This window comes from Ambystoma mexicanum, chromosome 7p (assembly GCF_040938575.1).
Source record: "Ambystoma mexicanum isolate Mex_15411 chromosome 7p, UKY_AmexF1_1, whole genome shotgun sequence".
Classification (NCBI taxonomy): domain Eukaryota; kingdom Metazoa; phylum Chordata; class Amphibia; order Caudata; family Ambystomatidae; genus Ambystoma; species Ambystoma mexicanum.
This window is the reverse complement of record NC_090939.1, coordinates 809,178,146-809,204,154: the sequence shown is the minus strand read 5'-3', so window position 1 is coordinate 809,204,154 and position 26,009 is coordinate 809,178,146. Positions and strand designations below refer to the sequence as shown.

Sequence of the window (26,009 nt, the reverse complement as noted above, 5' to 3'; positions counted from 1 at the left end):
TTATACAACCTGCTATGATAAGTGAAATCTGCAAGTAGTAAAAAACATGTCTATTTTTATTTTGGAATGCAAGTGTAAAAGAATATAGCAAAAGTAACACATATATCAATAAGCGTGTGGCAGAGTACTTAACATATTAAATCGAAATGTAGGTTTAATTACAAAGACATTGAGGGGGGAGGGCGGTGCCTTAACAATACTTTACTATGTGCACAGAGTGATGATGCTAGGAAGGGAATTTAAATAAAAGGCACATCTTTTTTGCGTCAACATGCACGCTTCAACCCTGCATAGCCTATTAATACAGGGCGGTCTTCATCAGTATGCCCAATGCCCACAGATGATTTTTCCAAGGCATCAATTCAATCATACGACACAACACCTCAATATTGAACTTTTCATGTGTGGGCACTGTTGTGCAAGCTCTGTTTATTGAAGTGCAACTGCATTTCACCAATTTAAGACTTTTACTATAGTATGGATACCATGTTGAGCAGCATACATGTAGGCACTTGTGCCACATATTTGGGCAGTTTTGTTGGAAGTCCTATTGGAAAGACTTATTCATTTGTCTTTCAAATTTCAGCAAGCCTGATGACTGGCTCCACAATAGTTGTCTTGGTACTGCTTCTGTCCAGGATCGAACTAAAGGGAATCGCAATTCAGTAAATATGTGAAGCATGCCCAGTGGTGGACCAAACTCCGTCCTGCTTTTGCATTTTAAACTTGATCTATCTTGGAAGTTGAACCCCATGAAGAATTCTTCATCGTTTTAGTACAGCCAGTCGGGAAACGTGTTGATTCCAACACGAGAAAGAAGACCAGTGGATATCAATGGGTTTCTCTGTGACCATAGGATTTATTTTTTATTGGGAGTATGGCCGCACACTTTTATATGTACCTGGTTGTACCGGAGGGGATAGTTTAAACATGTCATTAGGACAAACCAACCGGGCAGCACAATAATGTATGTTTCCAAGTTGGCTTCGATTGAACTTTAATGGTCAGATGGAAAACTTCTGTTTAAAGTTCTTATATTTTTTTCTCCATCGAATTGATGGGGGACTGGAGGCTGATGAGCGCAGAATTGTTTATCGTTTTCAAGTTAAGTCTACAAATAGCACACAATTCGGGAGTGATTTGAGACCAGTGTTTCAAAAACTGTTTTCTAGAACCCCTTTTTTTCCGATTTGTAAACTTGCTGACTGTTCTCTTCAAAGAACTGAGATATCTAATGCTGTTACAGTAACTTCATACGGTATAAAAAGGCTTTCTCTTTTTGTTTAGGAATGTGAACTTTTGAAAACTGATGGTGGCAAGTTTAAAGCTGTTGCTTCATTGCTTAAATTTGACAACGTGACGAAGGCGGACGAAGGACGTTACTTATGTAAAATATTTCATGAACATAATGGAGAGATTTTTAATGTTTCACGAGCTATCGACCTGGAAGTTAAAGGTAAGTGTATTTCTTCCTCTATTATTGTACGTATCCGAGTACTGAAGGTAGAATGTCTGCGCGGTTGGAGGGTGATGGGAGCCGGCATGCAGCTAGGCCCGCCCTCATTACCTCCACTAGAATTTTAGATTGTGGCAACCCTACATCCGATATGTGTCCAGTCCATAAGTAGCTGTGAAGTAATGCACGTGCTGCAGCAATGGCATGCTGTGGGATGTGGCTTGTAGGGGGTTCAGTGTTTAATTTTTTCCCCTCCGAGGTTCCAACAATGTTAAAAAAAAAAAAAAAAAAAAAAAATATATATATAATAAAAAAGGTCGTTTGTGTGTTTACCTCCATTAAAGCTTTGGTTATTTTATTATTATTATTTTTTAAACGCTAAAAATGTGTAATTTTAGAAATGCTGCATACGGATGACAACAGTACTGCATTTTCTGAAATGGCACCACTGGTATTCTAGAAAATGCACTTTGAGTAATATTTCTGATACATTTTGAATCTCTAAATGGATTGTGTACAGTAGTGGTTCATACCAACATTGTACCAGGTTAATGTCTGCCCTTTTTACATAAATGAGAAAGGCAGTGAAAAGGTGGGCATCGGAGAAGGTCCCTTTTTCAGACTTTGTTTTTGGTCTCCAAGGCGCCCTGGTGGGGCGAACGGTGTTTGGGAGGTGGGAGGGGGGGTGCGTGTCTGCCTGTTACACAATGTGCATCCCGGCAGAGGTAAACAAGGCATTTCCCAGAGCCATATGCCCCCAAGCATAGACACTGTGCAAAAGCTTCGACATGGACAGCGGTCTTCCCAAAGTAACGGGTTTGTCCTTCCCCATGGCACATGTAGTATGGAGTAAAGACATCCACCAACCCAGACAAACCTTTGCAAGATCCATCTAGCAGCTAGAAAACGAGCATTGCCCCAACTGCAGTGTCTACCAATGATCCACCCATAAACTTAAAATACAACCACCAGCCCTTTCTCCAGAGACAAGAGGCGAGGCACAGCACAGGGATGTCATTGCACCAAAATGCCAAAGGTAGCGGAAGTGACATCGTCCAACCCTTGATGTCATTTGACACCTACCTGAAGTGACCTGACGGGAAGCGATGGAACACAACCTTTCACCTCTTGACAAAACGAAGTGGCATCACACAGCTTTATTCCTAAGCACACTATGAACAATATGGTTAGGCTATCCCTGTAATGTGATGCACATTTCATACAAGAATGGATCACCATATGTGACATTAATAGCAGCGTATTTAGGCCCCTATTACCAAATTACTGTGAATGCAAGCAGATTTCCAAGGCCAAATGATGTGTTAATATAGAGCACTTGTGCTGAAACGCTTTATAAAGGGCATTTATACATACAATATAACTCAACCTGTGTTGGTACACCTGCATCAATCTCAGACGGATGAAAGGCTGAGTAGCCTTGAAGAGATTCTAACCTGCAGATAACCCATTTCAGCAGTGAACGCTCAACCCAATGAGCGCTCTTACTGGCTATAGTAAAAGGAACGTTCTCAAAGTCAGAAAGCAAATTACACTCTGTAGTGTATTCCATTAAACTGGTAACTGAGATTCAACAGCAGGCCTGTTCATATGCAGGTCTGGTGCAAATTTGGCCACATATCAAGCTTGCGTGGATCTACTTTTCAGGCTTCATAGGTTGGCAAAATAGATACCATTGTGAGGGTTCATAATTGTGTATTAAAGAATTTAGAGTAGCACAGGGAAAGCAATGCACTCACGCGCCATCCCGTACTCTGGGCACTTGTTACCTCATACATGTAAACCCACATCCTGAACAGCATGCCATGAAGATAGGAAAGAGATCCATTACAACAAAGCATTCATTGTGGCAGCATTAATTGTGGCACAATGAAATAAAGGGCCACTTTATGTGCTATGGTCAAACATTTCTACACTGTGCACAAGGATTTTGTCGTGACCGAGGACACGGAGATTGAATGTATTGTGGTGACCGTAACAGAGAACGGCAGAAAAAAACATGATATAACTGCAACTTGCGAAAAGCAAAATATAGGGTCCGAAATGGATGCTTATTCTACTATAAATGCTTTTTGGAAGTTTGTCTGCATTGTGAAATTAAGAACCGAGCAAATCAGTAACTCACCCCTGAAGTGTGCCTGAAATAAACCTTTAATGAGTTTAGTAATTGCATAGAATTCCAGAAAGACCAATTTGTTATTCCTATTTCTTATTTAGGGTCCCATCTCAGTGTTACACTTGTGGAACCCTTTTGTGTTTCTTTATTTTTTATTTGTTGAGGCCTGAACAAGAAAACCTGCCACTCCAACAAAGAGCCACATGGTTCTGACCACAGCCCAGGAGCTTCAATTTAAAAGAAATATAAATATAATTTTTTAAGGGGTTTCAAGGTGAACCTCAGGGTTCACAGGTGCAACCCCACTATGACAGCTGGAGGGCAAGAAAAACGCACCCTAAAGTCTCTCCGGCACTAATTCCTCCTCCCCCCTCAGCCTACTAGTACGGCAAACAACCTCCCCCTTTCTCTGTAGCTGCAGGGCAGGCCCTTACAAAATACCTGTGATCTGTAAAAGCACTGGAAACCCCAATTCGAAATTGCTTAGGAAAAGCGATGTAAGCAGGGCATATACATTCTAAATTCCCAAGGCTTAAACACATTTTTCTTCAAACATCCTTTAACACAGGGAGTTCCTTCCCTCCCCACTTAGTTGGTTATGCAACCAACTGTTTAACAGATTATTCTTTTCAATATTTCTTTTTAAGCCCTGCCTCAGACACACCATGCCCATTGGATCCCCCTCCCCTGAGCTAATAAGCCAAGAACCAGGCTGGTGTACGGGAAATTGGTGTTTATTTAAATTAAAACTAATAGAAATTATCTCAAATATCAAACACCACTTTATCCATGGCACAACACAATCAACTTCTCTCTGCATAGATATATCACAAAAGTGAGTTAAGAACACACACAGTGCTTACACTCTGCAAATTTCACTTCACAGAATAATTACACTTATCAATACAATGGCACTTATGTAATCTTGTGTGGTTTTTGATTTTCCTGCAGGCTTAAAAGGGTAGCAGTATGATTTGAAGATTGGTAAAAAATAAATATGGCAATTATAATTTTGCCCACACCTTTTGGTTTAGAATAAAAAGGGTGATTTATCGCTTTGTTTTTCAGACCACCACTTGCTTGGGTCTAGGTTGGGAATTCAGACCCCCCTTACTGAAAGGCCAGTGTTGAGGAACCTGGATAAACGGTTGGACTGATAGACACCCCTCTTCCTTAAGAAGTCGGGGTCAGCTCGACAAGGATTACCCAATTAATGTATAGGCTATAGTTTTCAGCACACATTGGGAAGTGAGCTGCGTTAATTCCGATTTTTAACCAAATTCACTTTGTAGTGTTCTGCCAAATGGGGAATTAATATTAAAATATTTTTGGTTACATAGGCTAAGGATCTACAGTTTTGCCCTCCTGCCCACTGTAAAGGAATGGGATTCAAAGCAAGCAGACTTCCCCACCGCCCCTCCACCACCACCTTTTGGTTTTCCAGGGCTTAGTTCTACTTACATAGCAAGCCTCTGTTTAAGGTTCAGGAAAGCCAAATGCATCTCAGTACACTCTGGAAAGATGGGGCACGGGTCTGGTCACTCCACTCTTAGATGGCCTCTGGCTCTCCACCATAGGACCCAGGCTGCATTGAGGCCTTCCTAGGAATAGACTGCTCCTCCTAGATGCACACTCTGCAATCTCCTCTGGTGTCTCGTTTCAGCAGCCTTCCTGAGGGGCTCTCTTGTCACTGTCCTCCTTGATAGCTCCTTTTTCTGTCTGTCTCCTGTCCTAGTATGGTGCCCCTTTTATATAGCAGCAATGACACCACCGATTTTACAATCTTGGCAAAGTACCCTGCAGTAACACCTCTACCATGATTGGACAGTTACCCTTCTCTCTCTCTCTCTCCCTCAAACTCCGCCTCCAAGTCAGGATTGGTTTAGAGGAATGGAGCAACACATGTCAATTCCCATTTGTAATTGCCCCTTTATTCTCCTTTCAACATTTTGGCAAAAACGAGTTATGTATCACAACTTCATAATTTTATTAGCAACTGCCATACTAAACATATTTTCTGATTCCGTTAATCATGTAAACTTGAATAAGACTACCAAATCTAAATCATGTAGCACGACCATGTGGTACCTTTCTGCCGTTTCCATAAGCACAACAGTTACGGATATGCAAGTTATTAAGCGTATCCCTAATTTCGTTTTCCACCCGCTCACCAACTCACGTTTGGACCATGTTCAGATCAGCCCAAAATCTAGTTTAATTGGCTGTTACAATTCCCAGAGTCACAGGAAGATGAATTTTATATCCCAAAAATCACCTGGAAATTACATTAAAAAACTACATAGATGAATTCCATCTGCCTTATGATGGCTGAGAAAAAGGCCTAAAGATAATAATCCTTTTTTAAATACATTGTTAATCTTTGTGGAACAAATGGTCCTGCCTTCTGGGCATTTGTTTTCCCTGGGTCAGCCTGTGCCTTTTTCAGTCTCCTTTGTGTTGGAAGCTTGCTCTTTGAAGTGGGTGCCCTCATTTCTCCCCCCCCCCCACCCTCCATGAAGTCCATGCTTTCAGAGCCAGGAGGATTTTATTATGGTTGGTCATTAGATGGGAGATGAGACATCCAAGCTGAGTGAGTTTTCCTTTGAAGCTTTTCCCACAGCCAGCAAAAGGGTCTGCCTTGTGCTGATATTTACCTTGAAGACAAAGTGGCTCTTCAAATGTCCCTGGAGTTTTGTGGATGAAACCTAATATATATTGCTCTTTTGGTCAACCCACACCATGTTTTCATTTTCCTGACATTTTCCTGTGCACAGTGATATTTTTCACTTTTAAAACCGTTTGTTTTTATTTGTACCCCTCACAATCAAAATGAAGAATCTGGCTGCTCTGAAAACTAATCCCAAGAGCACATGGCATGGATTCAAAACAGCCCACAGACTTTGTAAGCCCCCCTCCCGTGTCCCCCCCCTTGAGTTCCACTCTACAAAGCCTCTTTGAATCTAATCACTGCAGAGACACTTGACCTCACTGGCCAACCGGGTGTAGGCACAGTGGCCCAGGCTGTATAAAGGAAGAGGTTTGCTTAAATTAGGTGAAGCGAAGCAGGAGTGCATATGCATTTAGGAGACCTGTGTGACCATATCCAGCAGGAAGCCCAGGGGAGCTCCTGAGAGTGAGAATATTAAAAGCTTTCTGTGGGCTATTTCTGAGACTAGTAGTGACCAGACACACAAGCAAAGAATGACACCTACCTGTTATGGTAGCAGCTGATCTTGGTCCATTACAGTGGCCAGCAGTTTCAGAATAATACTTCTGGGCAAATCTGTACCCTAAGCAATGGTGGGAAGGAATATTTAGTGGTTTGAGAGAAATAATTCTTGCTGGTAGCCGAATCCAAGAAGGAAACTGGTTGCTATATGCCTGAGATTCTGCCAGATATCCTCCAGGATGAAAATACCATTATCACTATGGTTTTCACCATTCTGACACTGTTCAGGGAGACCAGTCCCACGAAAGGAAACGCCAGAAATGATGACATGCTCTTTCCTTTAAAACGTACTGCATGGCCTAATCTTTATCACTTGCAAACCATCTTCAGTGTCATTTGCTTTTGATACTGAAAGCATTTTTGTGGACTAGTAAATGATTGTGTTCTTAGGTGTTAGTAGTTTACTTCCTCTTGTGATGTTGCTCAACAGGGAGCTTTACAGGTTTAGCAGTGCAACTGACAAATGTTTTCTCCTTTTTATATCCTGGTTGAAATAACCACTGTTGCCACCTCGGAATAATTGTCATGTAGGTGCGTTGTATGACCTCTATTTATCGGATAGATTGGGGCAAGACTGCTTATGGCTTTTTTTTTTTTTTTTTTCATACAAAACAGAATTTTCACCAGTTCATTTTCCCATTTTGACATGAATCACATACATTATATATGCTACCTAATTAACAAGAATTTGTGCATAGCTAAGCAACATTCCTACATGTACATACATTATATATGCTACCTAATTAAAAAGAATTTGTGCATAGCTAAACAACATTCCTACATGTATCACATACCATATAAGTATTTATAGCTCATCTTATATCATTTATATCCTTTAGCTCAGAGTCAATAATTATTAAAACAGATAACAATCTTAGAATGAGTTTAGTACTTTCACCAAGCATGCATCGCTGCCATAGTACTTCACGCGATAGGTTTGAGTTAGAGATTATATAGTTCCCAAACTTCGATAGTCTCAACATTTCAAAATGTTCACAGTAGATAACTAGATGTTTAAGAGACTCAAGAGAAAACATATCCTTACAAAAACGGCAAAGACCATTGTTAGATTCTTTATCAGAGGTGCCCCATTTACACAATCGTTCATTGGTGTGAAATACATTCAATTTGAACCGTAAATAAATATTACGACCTATAGCAGAAGGAAACTGTGTAATATAACCAGCTCTATCTCCCAATTTTCTTCTGAATTGGGCAAATTCGTAGTATGAGCGGTAAGACCCAATTCTATCAGCCTGACAGCTCCAGTAGTAACGATACAACTTTTGTTTGCAACTAGGTAAACCTAGTATTAAGTCATCTTTCAGGATGCCCACGAGAGCCATTAGATCGTTCATTTTTTCCGCGTATCGGGTCAGAGATTTCATACAACCCATGTGAAGAAATTCATTAAGGTCTTCATACAGTGAATTACCAGGGGGATCCAGGATTTTTGTATAGTTATTCAGGAGTCTCCAGTTCCGTTTGGCAGATATAGGGAGGATACCTAGTTCATGACGAACAATATCATTTGGGACTGATGCCGGAAGCCCCAAAACGCTTTTCCAGATCCCACCTTGAAGTGTGTCTAAGATATCGTCTATCTCATATATACACATGTCTAATATATAGAGTAGCGATGGTTCGACTTTAAGGAGGTAGAATTGGATGACAGGTAAAAGAGAAAAGCCACAGTATTTACCCATAATTATTTTCATCTGTGAAATTAGAGGTTTAGATTTCTCACATATTTTCTTTTTCCACCAGATTTTTGAGTAAGCATTCGATAAAGGATACCCTAGATATTTAATTTCATGTGTAATGGTGACCCGAGTATTTTCCATGAGCCAAGTGTATGGGCAGCTCTTTTTATAACCATCCCTAAAGATGATAATTCGTGATTTGTGGTGATTGATTCTCAAGTTATGAATATTAGCATAGCGGATGAAAGCATTTAGTTTATGCTGGAGACCAAATGGTGTTCTATCTAAAATAAGAATGTCATCAGCAAAACCAATATAGTTCAGTCTTGTACTACCAATTAAGATTGGATAGATGACTTCTTTTGTCCAACATTCCTCTATGTCACAAGTATACAGATTAAACAGTACGGCAGCCAGAGTACAACCTTGTTTCAATCCAATTTTCGATGGAATTTTGTCAGTTAGCATACCTTCTTTATTAAGGCGCACTCTGTAGGTTGTGTCTGTATGGAGAAGCCGTATTAATGCGATCAAATAAGCCGGGAAACCCAACACCTCCATCTTCCGCCACAGGAGCTCCCTTAGCACGGTATCGAATGCTGAACTCAGATCGAGAGCTGCCATATAGACAGCACCTGTGTTGTTATGTTTGGAGTTCCACTCGATGTGAGATATCAGTAAAGCATTAAGAGAGCATCCCATGTTCTGACGAAAACCAGTTTGAAATTTTGACAGGATGGCATTGGTTCTCATATAGACTTGCATTTCTTCAAGGATCAGTTGGGAGAATACCTTAGAGGATGCGTCAGTTAGCGCAATCGGGCGAAAGTTACCAGGGTCATTAATAGGGCCTTTTTTATATATGGGGATGACAGTAGCTGAACACCATGAACTAGGAATTGCTTGAGAAGAAAATATCACATCAAATTTGTTTTTTAAAATGGTAGCCCACAAATGGATATCCGATCGAAAAAGACAAGCAGGGATGCCATCAGGTCCCATAGCCCTTGAAGGATTTAGTTTCTTAATTGCACGTGTTACATCTTCAGTGCTCCAAGGGGAGCGAGTAGGTATTGTATTTTGAATTACAGTTTTGGAGTTGTTGTGGAATACTAAAGGTAACTCGTATTTCAGCCTAATGTAGTTTGCCCACTGATCCGCTGAGATGGCATTTTCTTTCAACCCCACATTATCGCCGTTAATCAGTCTTAATAAGGACCATATTTTGCGTGTGTCGTTTTTCAAAATATGATACATCATGTTCTGATTATCTTTCACATAAAGTTGTGTTTTTAGATTTTTGACAGCAGTTTTATGTGTAGCAAGGATTGCCCTTTTATGAGAGTAGTATTGTGTAGATTCCAGAGATAACCTAGATAGATGTCGTAGTTTAAAGTTTCTTAGCTTCTTTAATTTAAAGATCTCAATATCAAATTTATGTACATGATGTTTTACATCCAGTGCCGATTTTCTTTGTTTAGCTATTTGTAGTAAATGGAATTCGATCCTCTTTGAGATAAATTGATCTATATATAAAGAGTCACTCTCAGTCACTAATGGATTCAAATCAAGGTCATCTCTGAGTCGCTCTGATAGCTGATGGCATACAAGAGGGTTCCACCTCACAGATATGCCCGCTCTGTCATTCTCAACCATTTGTAGAGAACGATTAGAAGTCAATCCCCAACCTTCGATTTTTAGCTTTATCAATATCGCATTATGGTCACTAAAGCCCAAGTTTAAAACATTTACAGTGTCAATTTCCAGACAAAGATTAGATGATTTAAAAAAATGATCAATATAAGAATGATGTCCTCCCCTAGACCATGTATAAGTGAGATCCATCATTCCAGTGGGAATTATCTGAATATCCCAATTAAGAAAGAACTCCACCCATTTTCTCCCATTCATAGCAGATGTAGTATCTGTATGGGATTGCTGTCCCGGGTCTATATTGTGGATTAAACAGGAGGAATTAAAATCACCCCCCACCACCACACCAACTTCCTCATGGTGTATGAAGATACCTTCTAAGATGGAATCAAGAATATCGATGATATTATTAAGCATTATTAGCTTTCTATTCCAATAGATGCACATAAAAATGATATGTTGATCCTGTGGAGATACAGGGAATAGTTCTATAACTAATACATTGGAATCTTTATAAACCAGCCTGGTTGGGGATTTACAGGCGTTATTTACTAAAATTGCTAGGCCACCTGAGGGCCGACCCTTATTCCCTCGAGTAGCAGGTTGTGAGTAACAGACAAAACCTTCGACAGATAATTGAGATACATACATAGTTTCCTGTAGTAGAACTATAGCAGGGATCTTGTCGCTCTCGCATGAACCCCACCATCTATTAAAGTTCGCAAGCCCACAACAATTCCAAGACAAACATACAAATGATTGTTGATGATATGCCGGGCTAGGAAGATGGATTCGTCGCTGTTAATTGCGAGGCTGAGTGTATGCCCGACAATGCAGCAGCCATTGCTATTATCTGTCGGACCAGATCACCACTAATTTGTTGTGGCATTGATTGCATCATTTTCTGGTCAATTGTGGATGTTGGTACCAGTGGCCTATCCAAAAAGACCCTTGCATCTTCATCAGATTGGATCAAAAAAGGAGTTAAGCCAATGGAAACAAAGTTTTCCTTCTGTTCCCAGATAAGTTTCATAATCAGTCTTGAATATAGGCCACAGGTTTTTATCTGCAGGTCTTACCCAGTCTATATCATCAGATCTCAGAGTTCGCAGGCAAGGTATTGTGTGGAAAGCTTTTAGCAGGGAAGAGCGATTCAAGTTTTGTTTAACATTAACATTCGGATCACTCTCCCAGCCAAGTATGTATGGAGGTTCGCGTATGGATTCAAATTCATTATGAACCGTCTTATGAATGTTAATGGGAGAATCTACCATTTTATGATTTGTCGTTTCCGCCAATGTCAGATTAGTATTTTCATTAGATGACTTGACTATGGGAGGTGGATTATTGGACCCCGGATCAACTATAGGGTCCTCCTTAGGTTCCTGGGATCGCAACAAGTCCCCACCCAATACACCCAACATCCAGGGTTCGTCGGAAGAAAAATGGTGAGAGGTTTCCAGTTTAGCCGATTGTATCTTAGAGTCCCTAGATACAGTGGCATTAGTTTTCACTTTGCTAGAAGAAGTTTGTTTCTTACTTATAGGATAGAATTGAGAGAGGGACATTTGTGAACCCCCACTTATGGATTCCGGGGGATTAAAACAAGATGAGTTAGATTGGCAATCAATCTGTTCCTCATTCATATGTACATTCACCTTTTTTTTTTTATTATTATTATTTATTTTCCCCTCCTTATTTTTCTCATTGTTCTTCTCAGGGGGATTGATATCTAATAATACCCTGGATTCATCATCCAGCTGAGAAAGATTTATTATCTCCTCATTCTCAAAGGTGACTGGTATTACATTAGATTTCTCAACTTGTACAATCCTAGCCTGTTTTTTTATTAAGGCTAACGCTTTGGCTTTCCTTTTTTGGGCCCTTCCCGCCAGTCGCTTTTCCCTCCGGGTTAGGACTGTTATAGGCTTAGGTATCAGCTTATGGCTTTGGATTGGAACACACTATTTCAAACTTTAACATGCCCCCATATTCAGCAAATGCAGCTTTCTGAGTCTCGGAGTGCGGTTATATTCCAAGACCTTGTAGGAGTCAGACTGAGGGGTCCTCTGGCTGCTGGACAAGGATGCTTTGTAGACTGAAGTGCAGTATATTGGCATTGCGAAATTTACAAGTATCCCACCCTTACAGCTTTTTTTTTTTTTTTTTTTGTAGCTTGGGTTGATGCAGTATTCTGTTTGGTTTGTGAAGATGTACATTTGTGTCCTTGTTGCCTGGATAATCTTACTTTCAAGGAAGGTGGGGAGACAAACTGACAGATGTTGCCTTCTTGATCAGAGATTGAAAATGATTTCCTTTCAGTTGTAACGGCTTAAGCGTCATCCCTGCTGGTTTGTTTTCTAGATAACAGCCCAGAACATGTTACAATTGTAAGCTGTGACTAAGGAATTGTCGTCCACAGTAGCCTGCTGTGGGGGGAGGTTGCAGATGTTAACAAATTGCAGTTGACTTGCTTTAGTCCTGCAAGACTTCATGGGTCTGGTGGTTGAAGTGCACTACTAAGTGAACTGCTTTTCCATTCTCGAATAAATGTTAATAACCACTGTAAAAGGGTGAGACCATGACCCTGTCAGGGGGATGGGTGGAGGGGGGGGGGGTAAGGAACCCTTTCCTGATGCAGAAGGTCTACCAGGGGTTTTCCAAGATCAAGTTCTGCTCGAGAGACTGGGTGAGTTGAGGGGCTCAGTATGTACCCCTCATGCTCCTTTGTGCCTTGTTAAAGGTGGAAGGTACCACTGCCCATCACCCAATGCCTGAAGTACCTTCTGGTCGAAGTTCTGTTTCTTTCATCTCTGTGTACCAGGAAGGACTGCAACCGAAGTCCCTGCGTTTTGAGAGAAAAACTCACTGACTTCAGTGGTGATGGTTTGTATGGCTCTTGCTGATGTTTCTATCTATACAGTGAAACATAGATCACTGTATCTTTGCAATGATGCAGTCACTGAGATTAAATCAGGGAGGCAAATGCTATGAATGGAAAGGAGATGGGCTAAGCAGAAATTGTAAAGCTTTCTGTTGCTGTGGCCCTACTCTAAGGACGACTAAGAGCCCCAATTCTTTTTCGAACAAACTGAAGGGGCGGGAACGACCACCAGGAAGCCTGGGGTATAAAAACCCTGCATAAGACATGGTGTAGGGTGCCCCGATGCAGTCATGTGGAATGGAGGCAGACTAGAGACCAGGAGGAGGCAGGATGGTGAATCTGAGCATTGAGAGGACTGTTGGAGATTGTTGCAGGTGAAGAACCTGTGTGTGAATGGTTGTTGGAAGGTGAGTGGGGGTGGAGGGGTTGGAGAGAGTAGGAGTGCAAGTGAGTGAGTAACGTGGATGGAAGTGGGTGGGGTGGGTAGTAGTGGGGAGTTGTAGAGTAGAGGGGAAAAGGAGCAAAGTAGTGGAGGGCAGGGAGGTGGGAAGTCCATGGGAGACGAGAAGTAAGGCCCTTAGTGTGCCACAATATGTTTACATATCGTTCAGTTTCTGAATTACTTCAGCTCTACAAACATAAAAACCATTGAACCATACTCGGGAGTCTGGATATTCTTAAAGCTACTTGTGACACAAGGTGTCATTGTGGGATTGTTTAGGTCCAGATACAGAGGCCACCCACAGGAAGAAATGCACAAAAGATCCGAGGCAGGGGATTCCTTGGGGAACCACAGCCACTGAACCGCTTGTTAGATCGATCTGGAAATAAACTGACAAGCCCAAAAGAAGGGTCCGATGATTCCTGAGAATTGGCAGGGCCCAACCATAACTAAACAGTTAGATGAGCCCAGGATATCTGCAAGCCTGGCTAAGGATTTGAAGTGTCATCTTTTGGAAAATAATCAGGCAGGCTGGTGTGAAATCCAGTCTGATACAGAAAGCGGAAGCTAATGGGAGTAGGTTGACTGGTGTCGACACTCGCAGCTTTCTACAGTGGAGAGATTAACCTAAATTAAATGAGGAAGAATATGCGGAGTCCCCACTGGAAGCATCTGAAGAGTCCCCAGACAACTAAGCTATGAATATAGAAGACCTATTTAAAGACTTGGCGGGTCAATTGGACATGACTCAATATCGGGAGACGATAGCCTTACATGGAGCCATTGCAGAGAGACGAGTACAACCTGTAAAACCACCTGCAGTTGTAAAACACCTAAGCAGTGGAGAGGACCCAGCTGCTTTTTTCATAAAGTTCAAACCTGTAACAGCCATGTGTCTAATGGAGCCATGGGTTTGGTTTAAAGACTGCTACTCACGGGTGAAGCGCAACAGGCCTGCCAAGCTCAATCTGAATTGATACTCCCATATGAAGATCTTAAGCAGCGAATCTTGGAGGGACTATGTCAGGGTAACGAGCATTGCAGGATACAACTCTGGCATTTTCGATTGTGACATGGCGAAACTCCCCCGACAGATGTCCATCGGTGAGTTATTTTAGTCAATAAATGACAAAAGGCAAGAAGACAGCAAGGAGATGTTTGTGTTGGAACATTTCATTCTGCTCCCATATCTACAAAAGGTAGTCTCTCAACTGCACACTCATCCCACTAAGAGGCTATCAAAAGTGCCAATGCACAAAGAATTCCTGAGATCAATATTTGAGCACCAAGAAACCAAATGAGGTAACACCTGGGAGTGGAACAGGAGTAGAGCCCAGCCGTGAGGAAGTAGTCCTCAACAGACTACCTCAGAGGCTAAGGGTCTACTTCCCTGCCACGAAGTTGGCCGTCTACCATCATCCACTCCATATCCAGAATTGGGAATACAGTGCTGTGCTTGTGGGAATCCAGGGCATGTAGCTAGATGTTGGCCAAAGCAGCAGAAGGAAGAACCCATGGAATTCTGACTCTTGAATCCCAGATACCCGGAAGAGTCACTACCAGAACCTGGCCCAGAAATGGAAGTAATCGAGAGAGTAGCTTCTGGCGATGTTCAGAAGAGAGTCCTTGGACTCTCAAACATTTACAGTTTATATTAATGGTGGGGCAGCTCAAAAATACCACCTTTCCATACTACCAGCAAAGACACCACTGAACTCTGGAATCAGATGATCAGCCATCCATGCCAATCTAGTGGCCCTAGAAGATCTTTATATTAACCCCGATTTCTCTCTGTTCAACCAGCAGGAAGAATTTATATAAAATTGGAAAGGGGAAAACGTGTCAGATCAAGAGCTACCTTGTCGGCTAGGTTGTGGGCAAGACTAGGGGAGGGTGGAGGTATGTAACGGGGCATGGGCTTTGACCCTGTCGGGGAGGAATAAGTGCCCCTCTCAACCTGGAACAGGCTAACCAGGGTTTTCACCAGGATCAGCCCTGACCCCGAGGAGGGGTGAGGGAATTGGTTGGACCAGACTCTCTACCTCTTCAAGTGCCTTGTTACAGGTGGAAGGTACAAATGCCTGAAGTACCTTGTTCTGGCCAGAGTTCTGTTTCTCTCATTTCAGGACTAGGAAGTGCTACAAAAGCTTGCAGCACTCTAGGAGAAACTCCGACTTCACCAATATGATGGAAACATCAGCAAGAGCCCTGCAAACCAGGTACACGGTGAAACTGAACTCCATCTTTGCAGCATTGGCGCTGTCACTGGAACACACACCAGAGACTAACGTGAAAGATATGAACGAAAGCGGTTCCCTGTCGCACAAACCAGAGGTGAAAGACCAGCTCAGATTGGAACAATACTAAAATTTTGCCCTGAAAATTTTGACCCTTTCATTACTATGCCTTTGCCCAGTAATAAAATGCTGACCCCCCCCACTACACTCACTAATGGGGGCGGGAGTGTCCTCGGCTGCCTTTTGTGGGGGTCAGGGATTGCAGGGGTGTCCCATGCTTCCATTAGATGGGAGCGGTGGGGACAATAAAGAAAAGAAAAAAGGACCCTGCAATGCAAGTTATGACCCGTGTTGGTGGGCAAGAACTGATGCTGGAGGGACAGGGGTGAGACGGTGGCACACTTCACGTTGTGCCGCTGAAAATGTAAGTGGGTAGGGGGAGGCAGTTGCGGGAGATGCAGCGCACAGTGATCTGTGATAGCCGCGCCATAAGGGTCAGCAATTTTAATTGTCAACATTATGGGCGGTGCAGTGATCGTAGATTCCTCAGATTGGCCCCAAGGAAAAGGACATCTGTGGTATTAAAAACCCAATGGAAGTGTGGGTTGCTCGGGTGAGGAAAGGTGTCGAGGTGGCCCAAGAGTCTAGGCAGGGGGGGATGGTGTAGCAGAGGGTTGGGAGGACTGTATTGGAGATTGTTTCAGGTGAGGTGTTGGTTGCATGAGAGAGCGGTACCTGTTTGTATGAGTGAGCGAATAGTTGATGGAAAGTGAGTATTGGTAAGAGCGAGAGGTTAGGTTATTGATGGTACGAGTCAGAGTGCAAAAGGAAAGTTAAAGTGGGAGGAGAGGACTAGTACAGCTTAGAGAGCAGAGAAGAATGGAGAGTAGAGTTTGGAGAAGCTAAGTGTGTGTGTGTGACCATTAGAGGGACAAGACGTGAGTAGAGAGGAAGAGAACAAAGTAGAAAAATGGTGATGTAGAAAAGAGGAAAATGGTCATCGTACCCAAATAGCTACACCTATTCCAGGCAATACCATCCCATTTAACAAAGTATTTTTCCACTCAACTCGCAAGCTTACTTAGTAAACTTAAATGGGGAGGACAACCACCTTCGGCTAGAATCAATACACTATACATTTGAACATGGGCTATACTGCATAATGCTGCAATGCACATTGGCAGGAGAATCTGCTTAAAGGTATGTTTGTTATTTACATCTTTTGCGCGGACTGGTTGTCCTTTCATAAAGAAGGGCGGACACTGGAGATGTGAGTGGGGGGGGGGTAAGTGGGGGCGACAGATGGACAGTTTTAACAGAGTACGACTCTACCAAAGGGGTAGTCCACTCTGCTTCCTCTCTTGGCAACACCTGATGTGTGGACAGTGACAATAGGCTGATTCCCCCATTCCACTCCCTTGCTTTGATCATCAAAGAGAATCTTAGACACCCACAGAAAGCACAGGTTAACAGGACCTAGTGACATTGCCGTTCTGCTGGACAATAAGTTTTGTTCTTCTCAGGTATTTTCTCAGGCCTTCTAGCAGGCAATGTCCAAAAGTGAGACACATACTTCTAATATGCAGCTGCTTACATAAGGTGCAGAAGATGCACATTTGGCCGTTTCCAGAGATGGGCCTCGTGCAGGTCTTCCAGGCAGTCTGGGTGGGGGCTTGAGCAGTCACTCCTACATAAGGAAAGGAAAAAGCATGCCAGATTGCTACAAGAGCACACGCATAGCTGAAACTATACTCCACTCTTACACATTTAGTATAATACAGAGGTGTATGGTTATCTATTCGTCAATTCTGGTACAACTCGTTAAATAAGCTCTCACTCCCTGCCCCCCCCACCACACATCACTAAATGCACCAAGCTCCTTCTCCTCCAGGTTTGCTAAATGTCTATAATATGCTTGTGCATTGGCTCCAATGGCGGTTTTTTAAGCAGAAGCTTGAGATGCTCATTTTCAAGGTGCTTTGAAGGCTTAGACTTTGTGGTTTGGGGGTTGTTCTGGCAAGTATTTTTAGATCTGTGTTTTCTGGGATGTTTCATTCTGAGAAGCTCTTCTCCCATAGATTTCTTGCTTGGAGTATGGCCTTGTGGTAACTCTCCAACCTACCCAAATCCATGTTTCTTTCACTTGTCTCGAGATGCTATGCACCCGATTTCCATTGTTAAAATTAACCAATGTGTTTCAATTAAGATTTGGGATGTAATTGTGCTGACTGCATTCATGGTGCTTGAGAAGCTCTCTAATAAATCTAGCCGGGTTTCTCCATGTAATCTTGGTCTCTTTTATTAAAGTACTTAAGCTTGGTCTGTCATTGCCCTGCTTGAGAAGACTATCCCCTGCTTCCCAATGGAAAGTATTGCACTGTTCTCAGACCATTGAAAAGAGTTGATGGGTATTGATAGTGGGGAGGCTTATCAAAAAAAAAAATGTTGGTTGGGTCCTAAAGTGTACAGGCCCCATCTAATGTAAGAAATTCCTACCCTGGTCATTGATGTAGTGTGGTATTTTAGGCAATGCATGAAACCTGCGATCTGTGTTCCTTTTTATTTTTAGCCCTTACATCTGTGTACTTTCCTTACTGCTAATTTGTGGAAAGACAAATGATGGAGGAAATCACATTTTGTGCTTATTTCGGAAACTATATTGCATGTAATATGTATGAATTTGTTTTGTAAAGTGCTAGCACACACTGTAAAATAGTTAAACCACGTTTGGTCAATTCTCTTCCAAATGCTTGTCAAAATGACAAATGGTGATATGCTTGTTGATTTTGTTGAATATTACTTTTTCTTTTCCCCAGCACCTGCACAAAACTCACAGCCTGTGATTATATATCCTAAAAATGAAAAGTTGTATGTGAAGATTGGTAAGTAAAATACTACGTTTGTTTTTCACATTAGTGACTTAAGTGGCATGAAATATACACATTTGATGTAATTGGATACATAGTGGGATCAAATACATCTACCTTTTCTATGTAAAATTAGGTGTGCTGATTTACTTGGGTCCCTTGGTGTACTTCATATTCATAAACTGTGTCTCTCAATTCTATTGAAAATTGATCACTCAGTTCGTATTAGCCCAACACACCCATTTAGAAACCTTTTAAGAGGAACATGAAAGCAGAACTAGTGTCATTTTTAGAAAAGTCTGAAGATTAAGAATGCCACCCATTCTAGTCACCAAAGGTTTATTGCCTTGTTTTAAGTAATAGCAGGCTTATGCTTAAGGAATATAGAAGAGCAAATAACAGTATAGTGCCAATTTAAGTATGTGCACGCTTGATGAGGTATGGCACAATCCTGCATGTCTGAGTATTAAGCATTATGTATCCCCTCACAGTGAACTCTAAACATTGAGCATTAATTAATCATGTCAAATCTGTGAAGATATGCAGTTAGACTTTCATAAAAGCATCCTCTTCATGGAAGATTTAGACACCGTAGCTCAAAACTGAAGTATACTAAATCGAAAACGTGGTTGGAGAGCAATTTCCTCATTCAAAGCCCATACCAAACATGAACAAAGTGTAAATCATGAATGCTTGTCCAGTCCCCGAATGTAAAACTATGGCAAGTCAGCATGTGTCCTCACGTGACTAGTTGATGCACATTTCTAGGATGCAGGGTAGCCTTGCTTTGTTCTGATATATATATATATATCTTTGCTGAACACCAACTTCGGTGTGTTCTAACTGAACACAATGTCAAACCTACTGCCCTCTAAAGCTATTCCTCTCAGCAATCCAAGATACAGCCCTGTGAAGATTTTATTGGGGAAAATTCCCAACTTAAATTGGTCTCTCCCCTGGGAGGGTGTATTTGGTCTGACAATTTTTTTTCTTCTCTTTGAAACTCTCTGCCTGCACCATTCCCAAACCAGCCAGGCTGTTGGTTCCAACTCGCAAGTGCAAGAAAGTTAACTCCTGAAGCTTTCACCTCCATAGTAATTCCAATGGTACTATCATTGATGGAGAATATATCTCTTGCTGAGTTCACTCTTTCCACTTGGTCAGCTATGAATGAAGCTTGTGATGCACTGGCCCCCTTTCGTCTAGCCAAACAGAATAAAAGTGTACGTACATAATTGCTGGTTTAACAGAGGTGTTGCTTGCCCAAGGAGTGAAACGAAAGGCTGAACAAAACTGGCAGAACCATTCCTCTGTCTCAGCCCTGGCCTGCAAATGCACTGCAGTGTTTACAACTAAAAGGTTTACTCTTAATGCCAGGGTCGAAAAAAGGCAATTCAAAACCCAAAGGACTGTTTACAGTCGTACAGGAATTAAAAGCGATTTCTGTTGAATCCTCTTTTGACGTGGACAAAGTCTGGTGTCAGCGCATTCTTGAAGGCTTTGTTTGGAAGACTTTAAAGCATCAGCTGCTTATCAAAGATAAGGTCAAGATGTTTCAGACTAGTAATGAAACCTCAGTGCCATCCTGTGAAGAAGTAAAACTGGGCACCGTCCGATTATTGAGAAGTCTCTGAAATTGAGGTCCTAGAGACTATTCAATGCATGAAGCCCACATCATGCAAGGGTGGCATCCTTGCAGCCACATTGTTTAAAGACTTTGCACCTACATTTGTCCCTTGAGTCACTAGATGCATCAATCACTCATTTGAAGAAGCTTATGTTCCTGTGAATATTAAGGAGGCGTGGCTTATGCCTTTATTTTTTTAAAAAAGGAAATCTTGACCCCAGAGTGGTCGGTAATTATCGGCCTATCACAAATGTCTATTTATCCTGAAAATAATTGATAAATGAGCCTTTTTCCCAATAACTGATGTTTGTGGAAGAGCATGACATTCTAGATAATGAGCAGTCTATTTACGCCTAAATTATGGAACAGACTGCTCTCTTGGATCTGAAAACCAATATCATTGGAATCGTTGAGGAGGGGAGCGTGACATTGCTCCTTCTCCTGGACCTTTCATCAGCTTTTAACTTGGTCAATGATGACCTGTGGCTGATGGACTGGTTAATGTAGGGAACTCCTCTCCAGTCACAGCACCCTGGTTCATATCCTTCTTGGGTCCTGGGACGGCAAGCGTGGTTGGGAGTGGTGGGGCGTACGCTCTTAACTTGTGGCATCCTGCAGGGATCATGCTGTCACATTTACTTTTTTAATGTATATGTTAAACTTTTATGGAATCTTCTCAACTCTCTGTGGGTGAAATTTGCAAACTATGCAGGCGACACCCAGATAGTATTTCAACTTTCTGGGCTGTACAAGGGTGATATGGCCAGAGTTAATGAAGTATTTAAAACCATTTAGAAGTGGTTGGCCTTGAAATTCCTAGCTTTAAATGACTCGGCGAGAGTTGCTTATTTAGAGAACACAATATAGATTGAAGAATTTAGATGCAAAATATAAATGCTTTATGATGAATAGGAACAATATAATATCCCAGTCTCTGAATCAGTTAAAATGCAAGTTTTTTTTTTTTTTTTTTTTGATTCTCACCTCTTTCAAAAAAACATCCTCATGCTCCTATTATGTCCACTTACTGTGGCAGATCCCCCTGTGTTTATCTGAAGTAAATGGGTCTCTGATCGCAGCAGCCATAGTGAATACCAAGTTGACTACTGCAATAGTGTTTTGATGGGCACATCTCGAGCTAATATAAAGAAGCTTCAGATAACGCAGAATAGAGCGGTGCATGCTGTCTGTGGGCTTAGTCGCTGTTCACAGGTCTTTGAATCTCATAGAAAATTGCACTGGCTCCCAGTAAGGGCTCTGTTCTATTTTTTTTTAAATGCTTGACAGGCAAAGCCCCGCTGTACCTCTCCTCTAGAGTAAAAAAACTTCTGTTAGACAGATGTTCTAACAGTGTGGATCTATACCAAGCATGTGTCGCTCTAAAAAAGATTTGTGGGGCTGGCTTTAATGCCTGGGCCCCCTCTCTGGAATTCACTTTTCCCAGACATCAGATGTGCATCCCTATCGCTTTTTAAAAAAGTTAGAAAACCTTTATTTTTGACAGGAAATCTGATTACATAAACCTATGATCGTAGGTTCCCAAGGGTTCTATCCCCTAAATTGTTCTCATCCTCCTTTCCTTCTTTTTTCTGTTTGTGAGTCTTAGTGAGTGCCCTGAGGCCTATGGGCAAGAGACACTATATAAGATTTCCTTAGACTACATTGAACACTTTTGGGTTAAAAACACATTGAACCAGCCCACTGTCATTTTAAGAGTGTATAGTTTGCCTGTATATGGAAAAGTCTGTTCATGGCCAGTGAGTAAAAAGGTGCAAGGGTGTTTACACCTTCCCCAGAACATTGCCTGAGCTGGGAAGAGCCCCTAAGTCTCATAGAATTCATAGGAAAGCCGAGCAATGAGACAAGCTAGTCAAAGTAACGATGGTGAAAAACCAGGACTTTGTGAAGGTAGTCTCAGGAAGAAGTTGGCAAGATTCCCTAATGACCTAGGGGAAATTACTGAAAGCCAAAAAAGAATGGATATGGAAATGCTCAGCGTTGGGCCAACCCAAAGTGAGGTGGTGGAGTTTCTCTCTACCTTGAAAGTGCTTCACTCAAAAACGAATCCAATCCAACTCTTATTCAGTCCCCGTCACTCCAGTGACACTAAGCTACCCTAAACGAAAAGAGTTACAGTGAGATGGCCACCGAAATGCTTCAAAATATTATTTGAAGCAGTATGAAAGTTCAAAGTGTCAGCTGCCAGAAGGATCCACAATCTAACCCTATAATACACAGCCCTATGTAAGGTGTTCTTGCCCTTGTTGGGGGGGGGAGGGGGAGTTGTGATGATGGATGACCACTGAACTCTGTATGAGTAAGTGCATTGTCGGCAACCTGCAGGAATTCATGAGCAGTGGGCACACACCTTACCACGCATGTATTGACTCTGGGGATCATATTCACGTAAACGCCAACCTAGGCCTTCATAATAGTGACTGAGTGCCTACACCAGGCCGAACAATGGGGCTAGCTCACGCACCCCTACCTATGAAGGGAAAAAATCATGACGATGCCATTCTTAAGGGCCAAGTTATACATAAAGGTCATCGAAGTAGAGAATAATGCCACTGCTCCAGGGGTCAAGTCCTAATAATTGAAGTGGGGGGACTCATCAAACACAATGGGATGCAACCTCTCCAACAATTAGAATATCAAGGTGAAATATGCACATTTCATTAAATTGGCTTTGCATAACCACCCAAATTACACGGGACGAATGGCATTTGCCTTTCGTAAAATCAACGCACACAAAACAGAGTATATTTTCTTCTAATGGTGTTTTTGAGAATGTTAAAAGTTGTGCAGGTTTAAAACTCCAAGAACCAATACAAATATTTTCTCTGGGACTACAGTACCAAAATGGGACATTTCATCTTTAGTTGATTTTCATCAGGTTATTTAGTGCAGTGGTGAAGTTTCTGGCCTACAAACCTGACTGCCGTTTGATCCGTGAGGTCGTCTTTAATTAATAAATGCAAAGAGACATTCATTGTTTCTCATTTTGGCTAGGGGGGGGTACTGAGTCCACACTCTGAATAAAGTGGGTGGACTCCGTTTGCCCCCCCACCCCCTGTGTACTCTTGACTTGAGCCCTGCACTGTACAGAATTGACAGGTCACCTTGCAACAGTGCAATCTTGGTTTGAACTTTTAGTGAGTAAATATAGTGTCATTACTTTAACATCACATGGTGTAGTTGGGAGATAAATGGGACACTAGGATTGTTGAAACATATAATATGTAACATCACTGTTCATATATTACTAAAATATATACCGAATGTATGATAAATGCATGAATAAGTATTAGATAAATAGACTATATGCTGTTAAGGATTTCAATCAGGCACACACCAAGTCTCGCCTTGCATGTAGTGCGCAATGAAATGCTTATTGATTAGTGTCTAAGTTCAATATTCTGAATGATATACCACTCATATCACACTTGTCTCAAAATACCCCCCAGGTCACACTGAACCATGAATCAGGCTAGTTTCTAAAGGTAAATATTTATTTTATTTATTTAATATTAAAATCACACAAGTTTAATATAATATATAGCAGCAATCACCTAACAGTGACAATACAATTCAGAAATAAGCAAAGCAATTTAATTCACTTATGTAGAATAGAAACCATGGGGAGAAAAAGAACCAGTTTTGGTTTGTGAACAGATAGCATTTAGGTTAATATTTTCCCTGCAAAGTACTGAAGTACAAATGAGCAATCCTACACAGATGTAAGTAATCGGCAGGAATTCAGGATGTCTAAAGTTTAAATGCAATCTTCCCTCCCCAAACAAGAGACCAAACCATTTTTGGAAATGGACACTTTTAAAATGACACGTGAAAAATGGCTTTGTGAAAACAATGCAAAGTGGTCAAAAATACTTAAATGGATAAAGATTCTTAGGAAAGCAGCACTAAAGTCCAAAAACACATGAGTGATCAGCTAAACATTACACACTTTAGATCAGTGGAAGAAGCACTTTGCAATGGGAAGAACACATGTAAACTTGTGAAAACTACAATTCGCTGTAAAATTTCACTATGCGTTTATTGAGGAAAACTGGTGAAATACACTGTTCCGTGATGTTTTTGTTTGTAGATGTAGCTAAGGGTCTTGGGTATCAGTGAGAAGAGTTGAAATTTCATTTTTATCTTTATAATTGAAGTTATAGAGGTTTTAGTAAGAGGCGTTTTTGCAACATAGTCACGAAATGAAGCAGAAGTTCGGTTTTAAAAATACCAGATGGGTTTTATTCTACTATATTAATGACTATAAAATAGAGGAGGCCACACATGAAGCTTCAGTTACGTGGCCAGCGCAACCATTCATGTGGTGGATACGCCATTTCTTTCTGGATTTACTTTAGTTACTCAAAATCACTAAGGAGTTATGGTTTGGTAACACAGATGAGAAAACTCCGCGCAAGAAGGATTCTAACAATACTAGGATTTTGAACTTAAAGTTGGGATGGGTTGAGATTGGGATAAGGCAATGCAATATACTATGGGTCACTGTTCTTCCCATTAATAATTAGTCCCTTGTAATTAAATTGGACTGTCACGGTTCTGGTCATTTGATTGGGTCGAGTCTACCGGCAGCAGGGCACCTCTGGAGGGATAGGATTCTGGTCAATTTTAGAATGCACCTCAGACTGGATTTGGATGGGCCTCTCTGGTCACTGGACACGGTAGATTACAGGACGCAAGTTTCAGCGGTCAAGCCATAATGGTAGCAAGCGAAGCTGAATCAGAATTATATTTCTAAGTTTTGGATGTTTGAAATTGGGTCTAGCTAGCAAGAGTTCAGCAATGCTAAAGTCTGGATTCTGCAAAGAAATCTGGATCTTCGAAGAAGTCTGAAGTCACTACAAGATGACGAGTCCTGGAACACAGTGCTGCAAGGAAGTCTGGATGGGTTCTGGAAGCAGTCTGTCCTATGTAATATTTATACCATCAAATGCCATCCCCAAGTTTATGGTGTGGGCAGAATTTCAAAACACCCCCCCACAGCTATGAGTGTCAACAGGCACTTGTCTTGTCCTGGTTGACAGCCAGACCAGAGCTGTCATCTTGATGAAGCGATTTAGTAACTCCCAAATTGATTTTGACCAAAACATAACTTTCCCATAAATACACATTTTTACAATTATGTTCCCTAATAAAATCAGACACATACATTTCATATTTGATTGTCTATATTCACATTCAATCCCCATCTTTGTGAGAGCTGCCTGTCTTTCTACAGATTTTTATCAATTTTAACCATAACAGTTTGGATAATCATTTCTAATTCGGTACATCTCTGGGCGCTTATCAGTGGATCATGTGCATGCAATCTTAGGTTTGCAACATTAATAGTTCTGCTATAATGAGAATTTTTTCATAACTTTGGTTCCTTAAATGTACAGGTTTCATCAATGTCTTCAAATCAAAATCCTGAAATCAGGTTAATGGCTGTCAATTTTCAGATTTATCCTTCTTTTGGTTGCACAGTTAAAAAAAAAAAATGTTAAACTTAACTACAAATAAGGATTTGGCCTTGCTTCATTAGACAGGTGACAGCAGTGATTCCTGTTTTTACACCAACTTTGCCTCTGTGTGACAGGGTGTGCAGCTCTTTTGTGGTTTATGAACCATGCACAGTTTTGCAGATTTGGCGCGCACGTGGGTTAGTACCTCCATTTTTGGCAGTTTTCTTTCCCCATTGTTAAAGGGGTGTAGTAGGGTGCATTGGCATGTGTTGAAATATCCCATGATGACATTCATTT

General features: G+C 41.4%; 1 protein-coding gene across 6 annotated transcripts in view; it reads left to right on the top strand.

The window, feature by feature from the left end:
• LOC138526332 (interleukin-1 receptor type 1-like) overlaps window positions 1–26,009 on the top strand; it is a 309,422-nt gene that overhangs the window by 145,498 nt on the left and 137,915 nt on the right. For all 6 annotated transcript variants that reach the window (XM_069636943.1, XM_069636944.1, XM_069636945.1 and 3 more), the window contains 2 exons: window positions 1,288–1,456; window positions 18,555–18,620. In XM_069636943.1, coding sequence (XP_069493044.1) covers window positions 1,288–1,456; window positions 18,555–18,620 — 235 coding nt within the window. The remainder of the gene's footprint in view (window positions 1–1,287; window positions 1,457–18,554; window positions 18,621–26,009) is intronic.